Source organism: Gymnoscopelus braueri, assembly GCF_963280865.1.
Source record: "Gymnoscopelus braueri genome assembly, chromosome: 10".
NCBI classification, from domain to species: Eukaryota; Metazoa; Chordata; class Actinopteri; order Myctophiformes; family Myctophidae; genus Gymnoscopelus; species Gymnoscopelus braueri.
Window position 1 is genome coordinate 48,905,116 of NC_137611.1, and position 16,528 is coordinate 48,921,643.

A 16,528-nucleotide genomic window follows, 5' to 3' on the forward strand; every position below is an offset into this window, starting at 1 on the left:
AGGTTTGTTTGCCATGTTGCCTAAATACTGTTGCTGTTGTTGTTGTAATTGTTGTTGTTGTTGTTGTTGTTGTTGTTGCATTGTTGGACATGGTGACCGTTGAACTTCTTTTGGAGGTTACCACCACCAGTGACTGGAGAGTGGAATAGAAAATAGAAAAGGAAACAAACAAACAAACAAACAACCTGTAGGTTATTTTAAGCATGTAATCTAACCCTGGTATTTGGGGAAATTGTAAAACGAATATTCAGACAAATTTCATGGACCCAGAAATGGTGTTTCTTATGCATTTTCCACGTTTGTGATGCTGCTATCTCTGAATATCTGGACAAGGCTTGTCCAGATATTCAGAGATAGCAGCATCAGTCTCACAGTCTGTGGTCCATCTTTCAGAAGCACAGCACAGCCACAATATGACAGCTTGCCTGCCGTTTTTAGTGACTTTACTTGTTGGATGAAAATGGTGATTCTTCTGAATATTATATTTTCTGCAGTAATGCATGTTCCACTGTTTATGGCTGACTACAGTGTGTGCATTATAATTATTGAATCTGTTATTTGATTTCAAGTTGATGCACTTTCTTCCCTTCCTTCACAGTTTTCAAACATATATTATCAGTCTTACACTGCCACCAAGTGGGTATACTAGGTAATTGTTTTATACTCAACAGTAAAGGCAGAACAAGTCACACATCCACAATTTCAGAGTGGTTGTAGGCCTATACAATTACTCTGTTTAATTATATACTTTAATACAGTGAACAGATGGAAAAAGGCTTTTTAGAAATTAAAGGTGGTGTAAACTGTTTTTTTTTTTTTGTTAAAGCGGCACTATGTAACTTTTTTTAATGAATAAAATGTAATTTTGTCCAATCTGTATGGTAGAGTATGTTAACAGTATGTTACAATATAACTTATGCAATAGTGGTTGTTGTATTTTGTCTCCCTGCTCTTCGATTGAGACATTTAGATCGTGTCAAAGGTCATGTCTCACCTAGACACAGACAGGATCTGACAAAAAAAATTACCTGATGGTCAAGATTAAATGTATCCCCTGAGCAAGCAGACAGGCTCTATTAGCTCAATGGTAAGAATTTCAGCACTTTTGCACGAAATCCGGGGTAAAAGAGGAAAGTTACATAGTGCAGCTTTAAAGCTTTATATTGTGTGACATTACCCTCACAATATAACACAGGTCTCTCTCCAGCTCTTTAGTAAACAGACAATAGATTATCAGGTCAGGATACCAATTGTATCCAATCCAATCAGGAGAGAGAAACCCCACAAAGATCATTTTTTAGCTTCAATTTGATTGTGTACCAGTTCCAATTTTATTCTTTTTTTTATCAGCAATTTCACTTCCTGTATGAGTTCTCTCTCCTGATAAGCCCTATACCTCTAAATGTCTAACCCCAACCTGAATCTTTTCAGGTTACTTAAAAAACAAAAAAAAACAAAACATATGTCTTGTGAGGACCAGAAATTGAGTCCTCAAAATGTCTATTTCTCAAATTCTAATTATACAACACACACACACACACACACACACACACACACAATTAAATGTGTAATGCCCTACCCAAAGGAGTAAAGGAGTGTAAAACCCTACTCACTTTCAAAACTGCCCTAAATAATCACTTTCAGGAGGCTGCAATTCCAAACTGGCCCCTGTCAAAGTCTTAATCTACCAGCCCCCCCCCCCCTCCGCTCCTCCTCAAACTGTCTATTGTACATTATTGTATGACGTTCTGCATAGTAGTGTATATTTGTATGTCTTCTTAAATGTCATCATGATTTGAGTGCATGGGGATAGGGGGCCACTGTGCTTTTATGAGCGATCCAGTTTAGAGGACCTTGTATTGTGATTTGTACTTCCATGTACTGTTTCCATGTCTTTCTAAATAAAGTATTCAATCAATCAATCAAAACACACACACACACACACACACACACACACACACACACACACACACACACACACACACACACACACACACACACACACACACACACACACACACACTCAAATGGTGCATTTGGAGTGAGTTTATTGTATTGACATTCTTCAGTTCAGTTAAATACATGTAATTATGCAAATGTGGGACACACAAACATTTTTTAAAACCGCTCAGGTCGCTTTGTGACTCGTCACTGCAAGGCAGCGCTTCTCTAACTTTTATTCATTTCTGTTTGGTTTGCATAAAGGCCAATTCACGCTCGGAAGGACAAGTGTCGAGCGTGACCAAATATGGTGGATTTCTCTAAATACGCCATCCCAATTGTAGCCACTAGAGGCGAAATGGTACACAAGTGGCACACAAATGGTCTCCTAAGTGGACCCGTGAGGGGCCATTTGGTTCCATTTGTACACTCTCAGAGTTACAGACCTATCGTGGTCTATTGTGGTTCATAACTATCAATCACTTAGCTGGTGACCTCCTGGAACCCCTTCAAGGACCCCTGGGGGTCCCCTGCCCCCAACTTTGAGAACCACCTCTGTAAGGCAATCACCATGACATCACCATGAGATCAAGAGATGAATAATTAATGATAATAATCATGAATAACTAAAGAGATTGTCTTTGGCTGTGAATTGGTGAGCTGCTTAAAGGAGCACTACACCCATTTTGAACCTCATCTTCATATAATTGGTCCTCACTAATGCTCAGTATAAGATGACACCATTTCTGTCTACTCCTTGGTGGGCAGAAATCTGCCTACCAGTGACTCATCGGCTGCGATTCCAAGCAAATAGAAACTACAGCCTTCTTGCGTTCTTGCGTTTCTGAACTGTCAACAGCCCTCCTCTGAGACAGAGAGTGATTGAATGAGCATTAGTGAGGACCATTTATTATGAAGATAAGGTTGAAAATGGGTGAAGTGCTCCTTTAAGCCCTATACTTTGTTGACTGGGGTCCCCCAACAGGTCTGTACTAGGCCCTCTCCCTTTTCTCCCGACACCAAATATCTTCGCCGAAAATAGCCGATCTCCAAGCTCACATGTGCGTGAGCTCGTGCGTAGTTCAACAAATTTCCTTATCTTTGGAACTTGTCAAAATGTTCAAATGGAAACCTTTGATACAGTGAAAATCCCATGACATCATCATGGATGAGATCGTCAAGGCTCGCTTCACCACCGGAGCTGAAAATAAAACATTCAGTTTCCTCTTATAAGGATCTTGCTCATGATTTATGAATAACATTTCTAATGTGTTGATAGATACATATTACATAATGAGACCATCAGCATACAGTAACAATCATTTTTAACTTGTATTAATATGAGGATTAGGAAGGTTAAAAGACATGTTAGGCTGAAGTGTCTTTGCAAAAGCAACAATCAAGGTTCAATTTGTAACAAAAATAAAGGGCGGGGGGCATTTTCTTAAGCCCTACTTTGTCGTACGACAAATAGTGAAAATAGACTATCTACAAGCTCACAACATGTCGCATCGTGACACCGTAGAATAGCTATTTTTGCTCTTTTTTTTTAAGAGAAAAGGATTGGAATTTTTGGACAAAATGTTGCCAAATTTGAAAGTTATTTTAAAAAGAAAATGTACTTTGTCATTTCTACTTTTGTAGTATTTTTTAAACACTCCAGCGCGTCTATACTACTGGGTGTACTGGGTAATTGAGTACTTTGTCCACCACTGGCATCTACTGGCAGCAATTTTGCTGTGCAGGTATTATGTAATACACTAAGTAAAATGTCACTGAACGGATTTATGTCTCAAACGGATATTTACATGCATGATAATAATAATGATAGTAATGCGAGACCTGCTGCATGTTATAATGATAATAATAAATGCCAAGTCGCTCAGCTATATAATTATGGCTTCATGGAAAGAAAAAAGAAAATATAAAATTAAAAAGGAAAATAATACAAAATGTGATTTGTACTGTGTCATCCATTGTCAAACATGAGTGTTATCTGGCTATACACTACAGACCAGACACACAGAATGGTGCATTTGCTAGTACAGGTGCAGTTTGGTTAGACGTCCTAGTCAAAATAAGGCAGTGGAATTTTGGGTAGTGTAGTTGAACTGACTGAATCAGCGTCCGTCCATGAAAGTTAAACTTTCTGGCAGTCAGCAAACTGTTAGGTTACGGGAAACTAATTTCTGCAAAACAGGTGAATGTTCCGCAACCCATAATCAATACCCATCGTATATTACATTTGGCTTATATGCGGCCCGTTTTGTCCCGTTTTGGGACATGGTGTTTGTCTTGGGACGTGACGTGACATGCCGAGACCACTTGAAACCGGATTTTCAGTTCAGGCGGCCTGAACATCTAGTAAACACAATTCCCTCTAAGCCACTGTTTCTCAACCTCTGGTCCTGGGCCCAAAAGGGGTCACAAATGGACCATTACGGGGTACGTAACTTTGACAGGGTAAAAATGAAACCAAAATAGACCCACAATCTACACAATCTACACTGTACAAATGGAACCAAATGGACCCTCACGGGTCATTTGTACACTCTCTGAAACAACAATTTGGACCCCCTGGAGGGCCGCGGACCAGAGGTTGAGAGCCAGCGCTCTAAGCTACAGGGACACACAGCCGTGGGCGTGGCTCAGTGACATCATAAAGCGTTTTCGTCCGATCGTTGTCATAGTTTGATCAGGCGTCACATGACACGCGTACGTGTGTGTTTACTGTACTGGAAATTAAAAAACAATCACAATAATAATATAGAAGGGAAACACATTTTTCACCCCACCAATCAAAGACATCCTAACAGTCTTATCTAAGCCAATGAGAATCCATCTAAGCCAATCACAGACCATCCAGCACTCTTATCACAGCCAATCAGAGACGTTCCAGCACTCTTATCACAGCAAATCAGAGACGTTCCAGCACTCTTATCACAGCCAATCGGTGTCGTCCGTCCCAGCACTCTTTATCGCAAACCAATCCCTGATGTCCTAGCACTTTTATAACATCCAATGAGCGACGTCCCGGCACTTTTAAAACAGCCAATCAGTGACGTCCCAGCAGTTTGGAGAAGAATCCAGCGGAGGATGAAGATGGAGGCTTGCCGGAGGAGGCGGGGTCAACATCTTTCTCCGCCTTCTTCTTCTCCGCCCCTGCCCCACCTCCTCCCAGAAGCTCCTCCTCCAGCTGCTCCAGCTCCGATTGGTCGAGCAGCTCAAAGTCCTCCACCTCGCTGTCAGACTCCTCCGCCAGGTCAAAGGGCGTCAGCGACGTCACCTGTACTTCCTGGGGGCGTGGCCTCGACCGTGACCTCCTCTCTGGGGGGAGGTCGTCCGCGGACGTTACCGCGGCGACCACAGCGGCCTCTATCCTTTCCTGGATGGCGGAGGTGACGGCGGCCGCGATGGCGTCTGACGCCATCTGCTGGACGAGTTCCAGGGCCGCCTCCGCCGTCTCGGGAGGAGGAGGGAGACGGCCTTGATTTGATGATGGAAGGGGGGGAGGGGTCGGGAGGCCGATGCTGAGGTCGCTGTCGTCGCCGTTGCTAAGGCCGTTGTCGAGGGAGGGGAATTCTGGGAGGCCGCCGGTAAATGCCTCTTCTTTGTCCAGGTCTGTGAGGTTGGGGAGAGAATAATTATAGGCTATATACAGTACTATATAGACACATCACTGCATGTTGTATGAGAACGGTTGGTTGTTCTTCCTTGCAAAATCGCAGAATGGAGCATAATTTTCTTTATAAGGCCGTGTTGCACGAACTGTCTTCTTACTTGTGTTCTTTATTGACTCCAAGGCCCACTAGTGTTTTTAACCTGAGATCTGATGGAGAGTTCATGTACAAAATTCCCACATCTAACTAGAGGTTCACAATTTTAATTGTGGGAGAGACCTTCTGCCTTAATACACATACGGTACATGACTTATGTCTCAGCAGGATATAGAAATACATGTCCATGCATTCATCTTCAGTAGACTTTGACTACTGTAGCAGTTTCTTTACAGGTCTCCCTAAAACATCTATCAGACGACTGCAGTTGATTCAGAACGTTGCTGCTCGAGAGTCCTTACTAATACCAAGAAAGTGGAACATATCACTCCAGTTCTCAGATCTTTACACTGGCTGTAAAAAAAAACAACAACCAAAAAATGTTTTGGGGTTTGGGGCCAAAATACATTTCTGATCTTGTTCTATTTCATAAACCATCCAGACCTCTCGGGTGATCTGGGAAAGTTCTGCTTTCTGTCCCCAGAATCAGAACTAAACATGGAGAAGCATCAGTCTTTATGCATATCTGGAACAAACTCCCAGAAAATTAACTCTAACTCTAAAGTTCTTTAAAAACACAGCTAAAAAAACGTTCTTTTTGCCGCTGCCTTGTCTTGGAGTTTAGAAACAGATTTTAGATTCGTTTTTTGATTTCTTCATTCACTGTAAAGGAATGTGATACAAACAAAAATTCTCCCTGTATTCATCACATCATGGGGTGAGTAAACAATATAAATAATGTAATTTATTGGGTTGGAGATTAACATTAAGGAAATAGGTGTTTAACTTCTGTTTCCCCCTCCTTTTACCAAATTCAAATGTCCTTTTATAGTTATAAGTGTTTTCTTTGCTTAATGTTTTGTGTAAAGCACACTGAATTGACTTGTTGTTGTTGTTGTTGTTGTTGTTGTTGTTGTTGTTGTTGTTGAAATGTGCAATACAAATAAACGTGCCTTCTCTTGCCAAGTTGCCTCACATTAGGGGCGCGTTCGAAAATACAGCACTGAGCGCACTGGCCAATACAAACTAATAGGCGAGTGTGCTCCGGTGCGTAATTTCCGAACGCACCCTAGGATTGAACCTGCCAATGATGAGGTATCTACGTGTATAATATATCGTCGCTGTCGGGCAGAAACCTCTTATCTCCATAGTTTAACTTTTTTTCCGTAAATTAAAAGGATAGTTCACCCCCCAAAAAAACATATTTTCTATCGATTACTCACCCCATGGAGACTTGAATTCATGGATATTTTTTTGTTTTGTTTTTGTCACATTCCTAAAATAATTTGATGACGAGCAGTGCGTTCCGGTATGAGACACAAAGGACTCTTTCAAAAGTCATTTTGGGGGAACTATAGCCTGGTAAACCCTCCCTCCGGAAATCTCATTTCTATTTGATTCCTCCTGAAATCAAATGGAAATGAGATTTCCGGAGGGAGGGTTTACCAGGCTAGGTGAACTATCCCTTTAATGCCCTAATTTGTCATAATACAGCGTCACACGAAAGCATCGAAAGTAGCAGATCCGCAAGCTCAAAACGCGGTGCGAAGCGACGCGTTTTGAGCTTGCGGATCTGCTACTTTTGAATTTAAATCCAGCAAAAGTAACAGTTTTGGACAGAGACGATATCTCTGTGTCTCCACCTACCCTCTGAGTTCTCCGTCTGTGGGGTGTGTCCCTCCGACAGGTTGAACGTTCCATTGTCCGTCCACGTCACGTCCGACACGTCTGTGTCCGACACACACATCTCCTTACACACCGTGGAGTCCAGCTAATAGACACATGCACACGCACACGCACACACACACACACACACACACACACACACACACACACACACACACACACACACACACTCGTATTAATATAATACACATATCTCATTACACACTAAAGGAGTCCAGCTAATGGGAGACAGAGACAAAACATTAATGTAATATAATATTCATTAAATGCGGTGTAAGTTAGTGGTTGTTTTTTCTTCTCTTGCAATGACGATTGTCCGTCGTGAACCGGACTCATTGTGTGTCTCAAGTTAACTGTGTTGTGAAGAGGACACACGCCCGTGTCGAGGTGAATGTACGTCCTCATCTCAACTCGCGCTTAAATCCAATTGTGCAGCTGTTGGCATCATGGCAGATCCAATTAAAAGAACCCGAAATCCAATCCACATGATATTACATCTGTGTGTGTGTGTGTGGGTGTGTGTGTGTGTGTGTGTGTGTGTGTGTGTGTGTGTGTGTGTGTGTGTGTGTGTGTGTGTGTGTGTGTGTGTGTGTGTGTGTGTGTGTGTGTGTGTGTGTATGTGTGTGGACCCTGAGCCAGACCCCATGCCAACGCACGCTGTGTAAACAACATCGCTCTGTTTGACTAACAGCTCCGGGTCACTTCCTGACATTGAGTGACGGTATAATCAGTACAAACCAAGAGTCCGGATTAGATCGTTAAGCTTCACTGTCTTAACAGGAAAACCAGTAAGGCATTATACATCCCGACAGATTTATATATATATATATACATATATATCGGTCGGGATGTGATTAGAACATTCTCCTGGGCCCGGAAGGCTGGCGTAGCGGTCCGGGCACCTAGGCTGCTAATGCACCCTGACAGCGTGTCGTGGGTTCGAATCCCGATCCCGGCGACCTTTTCTGCGTGTCACTCCCCGTCTCTCTCTCCCCATTTCCAGTCAGTCTACTGTATTAAATCAATAAAAGGCAGAAAAGGCCAAAAAAAAGCCAAAAAAAAAAAAAAAAAAAATTCTCCTGGATTCACCTTGTAATCATAATGGACCTTATTACAGAATGTATACTTGGCAGTTTCATCTCACGTTCAGGTCAGTGTTAATTTCGTAGACTTAATGTTCGTCGACTACCTTTTTTCACTGAATAATATTTTTTTATAAAAAAAGAAAAAATGAATACATTGACAATTTTGTCAACAAATAAAAACTAGACAAAAATGTTAGGGAGGGACTAGTGGACAGGAGATTCAGTAGAACTAAGCCATCTTATGTTTGGTGGGCCTGTGGGTGTCACGCTCCGAAAATAGCTGATCTACAAGCGTTCTGAGCTTATAGATTGGCTATTTTCGGCACACAGCTAAGTATAAATCAGGTATTATACACCATCAAGGCCTGCCAAAATACATTTTTGTCGACTAAATCAAATGTATATTTAGTTGACTAAAATCTTATGCTTTTTAGTCAAGTAAAACTAGACTAAAACAAAAACATTTCAGATGACTAAAATGTGAACATTGTATTCTATTGCTAGTTTCACCAATTCAAAAAATAAATTACATTTGGACCAAGAGTCCAAATGTAATAAATGTATCAATCATGGTGAATGAGAACTTTAACCATTTAAACCCTATACTTAGTTGACCGGGGTTCCCCCAGGGGCTCCATACGAGATCCTATAGTATTTCCCTCTACACCAAACCTCTTCGCCGGAAACAGCCGATCAACAAGCTCACAATGGTGCATTGTGAGCTTGCAGAGTTGCAATTTTTTGCCGAATGTTCGTCACAGAATAGAAAAGCTAGGGTTCAAGTGGTTCGACCTTGGAGCTCCATCTTACCTTAGGGAACATGGAGGAGAGGTCCTCTTCTATGTTCTCCTTCTCACCCTGAGACTGAAGGAGTCGCTTCTCTGCAGGAGCAACGGCAACAAAACACACACAACATAGGATGTAACTCATTTGTCACTAACTGCATGTGAGAATATACATTCTGTGTTTTATGATAAGCTACTATAGAGCTGTCACAATTACAAATTTAAGTTGACGATTAATTGTCACACTAATGATTGCGATTGGCGATTTAATTGTGTTTTTGGCATTGAACATTGGCTTTGTAATCAAAACATATATGACTCGTGACGCGTTGTAAGCTTGTAGATCTACTATTTCTGTTTTTTTCAATTTTAACGATTATGACGATTATCCAAAAATAATCACCAATATCTCAAATAATTGTGATTAGACGATTATGTATGAATTGTGACAGGCCTATATACCACTATATATACTGTAGGTTTACCGTGATCCTCTTTGATCCTGTGAAGGAAGTCCCCAACGCCGAAGTCCAGCTTCTGCAGAACTGGCTTCAGCCACATGAGGAACTCAGGGGAGGAGATGAGGGGCCACAGGAAGACTCCCAGAACTGCATAAACAGAGCATATCGTTGCATATCTCCATATTCTAACTCTTTGTATTTTTTTCATAAATTAATGCCCTACAAGGTGCGTTTTGAGCTTGTAGATCTGCTACTTTTGCAAAAAAAAGCACAGTTTTGGACATATCACCCGACATACAGTACCACCCGACAGACGATATGCATTCTGCATAAGGCAGCGCCGGAGCTCATGAACCCGTTAGCCTTGCCCCCTCTTGTGGGGGTCTGTCTGTGTTTAGACCAACACAGACAGAGTAGAGAGAGATGCGCATCTGATTCTGCGTGACTGTTATCTGCTGACATCAAACTTGGAGAGGAGAAGACACATGTTACCTGATCACTCGTCGTCAATTCACTCTCGTGGTGTTTTTTCCTCCCTCTCTCTCGCTCTCTCTCTCTCTCTCTCTCTCTCTCTCTCTCTCTGGTTCCATAAGGATGTTTCCACATGTCCTCTCCTCATCAAGTTGTAAACATTGACAACTGTTTTGACGTGAGGGGGAGGCGGGGCCTTTGTGCTATTTGTGGAGCTCTCCGCAACTAGCGTAGTGGGCAGGACTCAGACCACACGGCTCACATTTTGGTCATGCATTTGAGACGTCTGGGTGAAAATGTTTCTAACCAGAAGTTTAATAGCACCAGAAGTCAAACTTGTAGAGTAATATTTGTCTACATCATAAACATGAATACGTACCTAAAGTGTAGGAGATAACGACTCCAGGAATGTAGCGTCCTAAGACGGCGAAGAAGGTGCACACACTGCAGACCAGCAAGCAAAACTACATCCAGGAAGAAGAAAACATCTCATTACATACGTTTAGAATAGAATAGAATACAATAGAATAGAATATAAAGTTGTAGATATTGACCTTGCCAGGATTCTGCTGTTTGAAAGAGGACGTTTCCTGTAGGAACAATCTGAACGACTCACTGATCTCTGGTCCAAGACTGGACCTGCTGTCCTGACCCGAATCCATGAGCTCCCAGCTAGACAGAGACACAAAACAAACACACCCCAATCCATGAGTTACCAGCTAGAGAGAGACACAAAACAAACACTCCCCAATCCATGAGCTCCCAGCTAGAGAGACACAAAACAAATCCCTCAGTACCCAGCTAGAGAGAGACCCTTGCAACTAGGACAGATCAGCGTTGTTTTTTATTATGATTCTTTATTTTATTTAAGTGGAGTAAGACATTAAATCCCCTTGAGGGATCACACACTGCCTTCTGTCTGTAAATAGCATTTTTTTTGTTGATGACACATATTAATGTATTAATACTCTATGCACTGTTGATGGATTGAATACACATAGGACCACAATGGAAACAAGTCCCCAGGACCTTTTTGTGTTATCCTTTTAGCCCAAGTGTTTTACTGTACCTCTTTGCTGTTTACATGTTTTACTAATAAATAAATACAAATCTCTCTCTCTCTCTCTCTCTCTCTTTCTTCTCTCTCTCTCTTTCTTCTCTCTCTCTCTTCTTTCTCTCTCTCCTCCTCCCTGTCTTCTCTCTCATCACAGTATTAAATGCGTTGCTGAAGCGAACCTTGATACCGTAGGAGTTAGGAGCTAAGTAAACAAACAAAAAAAAGGCTGGGGTTTCCGAGCATAGGAGCTAAGTGAAAGCAATCATACATTTCCTAAGTTGTTCCCTCAAGTGTAAGCAGATTAAACATGAACATACCAATATACATAAGCAGAGTGCAGAGAGAACAATGTAGTGTCTCAAAGAAACTAGGATACCTGGTAAACAATGAACCTAGCATCTGTCTAAACAACATATACTATCTTAATAATATTCCATATGTTTGAAACTATAGGATACCAGGTCAACAATGAACTTAGCTAAAAAACGTACTGTCTAAATAACATTTTGTACATTTGTAGTCAAGGAAAAATCTATCAAAGTAACAAAAACATGAGAACAAGCAACTGACATATCTGCATAGACAGAGGAGTGCTAGGGGGTGTGGTGGAGGCTGAAGAGGTGACTGCTATAGGGGTGAGGTGGAGTCTGGAGAGGTGAGTGCTAGGGGGTGAGATGGAGTCTGAAGAGGGGGAGGAGAAGAGGGAGAAGAGTCTAGGATGTGTGGAGCGTTGTCCAGGGTGTTTTAGGGAAGGGAGAAGAATCTAGGACGTGTGGAGCGGGGAAGGGAGAAGAGTCTAGGACGTGTGGAGCGTTGTCCAGGGTGTTTTAGGGAAGGGAGAAGAGTCTGGGACGTGTGGAGCGTTGTCCAGGGTGTTTTAGGGAAGGGAGAAGAGTCTAGGACATGTGGAGCGTTGTCCAGGGTGTTTTAGAGAAGGGAGAAGAGTCTCGGATGGGTGGAGCGTTGTCCAGGGTGTTTTAGAGAAGGAAAACCGAAAACCATGCTAGGCACCAACCTGCTCATAGGGAGCAATTGGGTGTTCACAGTGTCTTGCTCAAGGACACCCTGACATGCAGCTAGGTGGATCTGGGGATCGAACCGGGAACCGATTCCCGGGCGGCCGATCTACCTCCTCAGTCCCCCAGGGCTCTATACTTATATCCAGAATACGGAGGCTGGGGTTTAATTGGTTAAGTGACAGTGTCTATATTTAAGTTCAGGTGACGATGAAACAGCTGCTGTCCTGGACAGTGTCGCTACCATTTGGTAACCATCTCCATGGTTGCCATAGGGACCATAGTGTCACTGTGTCTCCATGGAGAGTGTCCTCCATTGTGTGTGTGTGTGTGTGTGTGTGTGTGTGTGTGTGTGTGTGTGTGAGTGCGCGTGAGTGCGCGTGTGTGTGTGTGTATACTGTACATATTCCCACTTATTAAATGTTTTTTTGTGATAGATTACTTGGTCTCAAATGTGGCTTTTATCGAAATCTAATCATTAGGATGAGATCGTCAGCAGATCATGTTGTCCTAAACGTTGGCCTATACAATGGGGTGGCAGTGGCTCAGGGGTAGAGCAGCCGGCTGGGAATCGCGAGGTTCCCAGTTTGATCCCGGGCTCCCCCAGAGTTAGTGTCGAAGTGTCCTTGAGCAAGACACTGAACCCCTAATTGCTCCCGATGAGCAGGTTGGTGCCTTGCATGGTTTCCTCTGCCATCGGTGTGTGAATGTAATGCACAATCTATGTAAAGCGCTTTGGATAAAAGCGCTATATAAATGCACCATTTACCATTTACAAAGCACAATAACACAGCATGGAGTCATGGGACGATCTGAACTCGGTCACACTTGTGTTGACAGAGGAGTTAACGCTCCACTCTTTAATCTTCCATGTTCAGGTGAGGTGAGTTCAAGCCATGTGGGATGGTATTGTAACCCAACGCCCCATGTGACACCCGCTGGGTGGTTGGGGAGGGGGGTGACAACTGTATCACCTTTTATGACTTCTGACTCAGCTCCAAGGAATGGTCGCCGGCCAGAGATAGAGGGAGAGACCGAGAAGAACGAGGTCACAGGTTTGATACCTGTGTGTGTGCGTGCGTGCATGTGTGTGTGTGCGTGCGTGTGCGTGCGTGTGCGTGCGTGTGCGTGTGCGCGTGTTCGCGCGTGTGTGTGAGTGTGTGTGTGCGTGCGTGTGTGTGCGTGTGTGTGTTCCTGAACAGCTGTGCCCTGTTGTGTTTTTGAGCAAGACACTGAAATGCCCCCCCCCCCCCCCCACACACACACCTGTTGCTCTACTATAACTAGGTACTTTTACTTTACTTGAGTATTTCCATTTGTCAATTCTTTGTACTTCTATGCCACTTAATCTTGGAGGTAGATACTGTACTTTATTTTTTTCACTAAAATTATATAAAAAGAAGCTGCTTTGAAGATTAAGATTATTATTAGAAAACATACAACTGTCCATTTGGCTCTTATGCATTGAAGGAGGCATGAGCTCGGCCCTGGCCTCCCTAGGCTGGCCCAGGATCACTTAGCATATTGGCACCGGGTGAAAAAAGGGTTACAAAATCGAGGGATAAAAATGATTTAAAAAAGAAAACATACACTAACCACTTATTGGAAATATCATATCTTAAGCTCACAATGTGTAGCTTGAAGATCTGCTATTTTCGAAAAAGGTTGAATGCCAAATTGCCAATACTTTTGTACTTTTAGTAAAAGTAAAAAGTTTTAATACAGATCCCTGTTTTGCTCTGTTGTGGATGTGACTGAGGATCTGGCATGACCTGGCATGTGTGTGTGCGTGTGTGTGTGTGTGTGTGTGTGCGTGTGTGTGCGTGTGTGCGCGTGTGCGTGTAGGCGTGCGTGAGTGCGTGCGTGCGTGCGTGCGTGGTGTGGTGTGTGTGTGTGTGTGTGTGTGTGTGTGTGTGTGTGTGTGTGCGTGACACAGCATTCCAGAGCAGTCTGTCCCTGTGCCAGCGCTCTAAACGTTTCAATGCTTTGGTGTTTCAGTGTCGCAACCTGGCCGTGACTCACTGGATAGGACGCCACGGTGACCGGAAGTGATCCTTGAGTGATGTCCTTCCCAGCTTTTGTTTCGCACACACACACACACATACACACACACACACACACACACACAAGCACACACCCACACAAGCTTGTACTGTATTGTGTACTTGTGTAGATGACTGGAGGTAAGATGTGTCAGAACTGTCTGTCTGTCTGTCTGTCTGTCTGTCTGTCGGACTCCTGAACTCATGAAACCTCTGTCCCAAACTGTCCTCCCTCACTCATCACCTCATGACTGCATGTGGATCATCAGAATGATTCTGGTGTTAACGAGACTCTCTGTGCTATGTCCCACATGGAATGGTACTGTATGCGGAACGGTGGTTTGAATTGGGGTTTGAAGGTGCTCTTTATTACAAGTAAGACGCGCAAACGCTGGAAGCGAACGCAGCTCGAAAATATTGTGTATTTACGGACTTGTAATCCGTGTTATTTCACCGTGATGGGGAGAGAACATTGACATTGTGTGTGTGTGTGTGTGTGTGTGTGTGTGTGTGTGTGTGTGTGTGTGTGTGTGTGTGTGTGTGTGTGTGTGTGTGTGTGTGTGTGTGTGTGTGTGTGTGTGTGTGTGTTTTGCAGGCTGTTGTGCATTTTAAATCAGAGTATTGTCTAAATTCCTGCACACAGAGAGACACACACACACAGACAGACAGAGACACACACAACCCGAGCACGGTTTCATAGTAAGCTCCACTTGCGCGGAGGCGTGCCTTCGCAAAAAGTTTTCATTATTTTTAGTGTCCGGGTAGCAGAGTCGGTAGAGCACTCGCCTTTAGACCACAAGGTCATGGGTTCGATCCCGGATACATGTCTGAGAGCGGTATACTGAGAGCTGATGCTACGTGTTGCGCTCCACCTCAGCAATACATCTCACAGGGAGTCTAGCACATTGTGAAACAGGGATAGGCTCTTGCTGATACCGACAAGCCTTTCCGACTTACTTACTATTTTCTTTAAGTAGATAGGCTTATTTGCTTCAGATGAGACTCGAACAAAGCAAACAAAGTCCTTTGTTTATAAATGACCTATCCACTGTATCTCACGAATATAACAAAGAATGTTCTATCTTGTGTTCTATGATTGTTTTTCTGGGTTTCTTTTAATGAAAATATATTATATGTAGTAGTATTTGGGAGATGAACTCTCAGATGAGCTTGACAACTTCAACTTCCCTGCCTCCACAGCAGCTGTTGGAAGGACAGACAAGACAGACAGACGGAAGGTAATCGCTGAAACAACAACAGCGGCAGCGGCGTGTCTGAGCCTCTAACAAGCTTTAAAAATAGACACACACACAAACAATGTGAGGAATGGCGGAAAAAAACACACCCACCAGCCCTGCTCACATGGTGACAGAGGCAGACTAAATATGACAGAGTAAATATGTTGACGTATATACCCACTGTGTGCAAGTCAACAGAGTAACAGAAAGTGGGTTCAGCGGGAATCAGGAACTTAAGGAGTCAAGGACACTTCAGCAAGCGCCCAGGAGGGGCCGCGGGATCGAACCGGGGGGGCCTCCTGAAGCCAAGAGGGCCGCTCTACCTCCTGGAGCCACTGCCACTCCATAACCTATCCTTGTGTTGTTTTATGAATGACGCTACTAAAACACAATTGGTGTCAAAATACACTTAAGTACTAAAAGTAAAAGTACTCACTATGCAGAAAATTGGAAATACTCCAGTAAAGTAAAAGTACCTCAAAAGTGTACTTACGTACAGTACTCGAGTAAATGTACTCAGTTACTTTCCACCACTGCTTCTCACTGTATTTGGGTGTCTACCGTCTACCAAACAAACAGCGAAAACAACAACATACAACGAGAGGGCAGTGTGTTTCTGCAGGTAAACACCACCACTACTCCAGTGGCTGATAACTGTTGGTATAGAGTTACAGTAAATGATGTGTAAAAAAAAAAAAGTATGTATTGCTTTGTTATGTAAACACAGGGAAAAGCAGCACTACGCCTTTAAAGATCCGCTATTTACGGCACGACGGAGCACACATCGGGCCATTAAAGTCCACTTCAAGCATCCAGGCCAACAGCTCCAAGCCAACAGCTACAAGTCATATTAGATGACAGTGCTATTTTACTCAAGAGTATTAGATGACTGTCTTATTTACTCAGAGTATGACACGACACGTATCTGCTGCTTTCCAAGTAAGAGGCCTGACGTCCCGTTCCCTGTACC

At 43.2% G+C, this 16,528-nt stretch overlaps 1 protein-coding gene across 1 annotated transcript in view; it reads right to left on the reverse strand.

Annotated features, from left to right (window-relative positions):
* Positions 1–2,087: 2,087 nt before the first annotated feature.
* retreg1 (reticulophagy regulator 1) overlaps positions 2,088–16,528 on the reverse strand; it is a 35,295-nt gene continuing 20,854 nt past the window's right edge. The window contains exons 4-9 of the mRNA XM_080441204.1: positions 10,760–10,877; positions 10,585–10,669; positions 9,759–9,881; positions 9,299–9,369; positions 7,365–7,488; positions 2,088–5,562 (exon numbers count right to left, since the gene is read on the reverse strand). Of these exons, the coding sequence (XP_080297330.1) occupies positions 4,997–5,562; positions 7,365–7,488; positions 9,299–9,369; positions 9,759–9,881; positions 10,585–10,669; positions 10,760–10,877 (1,087 nt within the window). The 3' untranslated portion in view covers positions 2,088–4,996. The remainder of the gene's footprint in view (positions 5,563–7,364; positions 7,489–9,298; positions 9,370–9,758; positions 9,882–10,584; positions 10,670–10,759; positions 10,878–16,528) is intronic.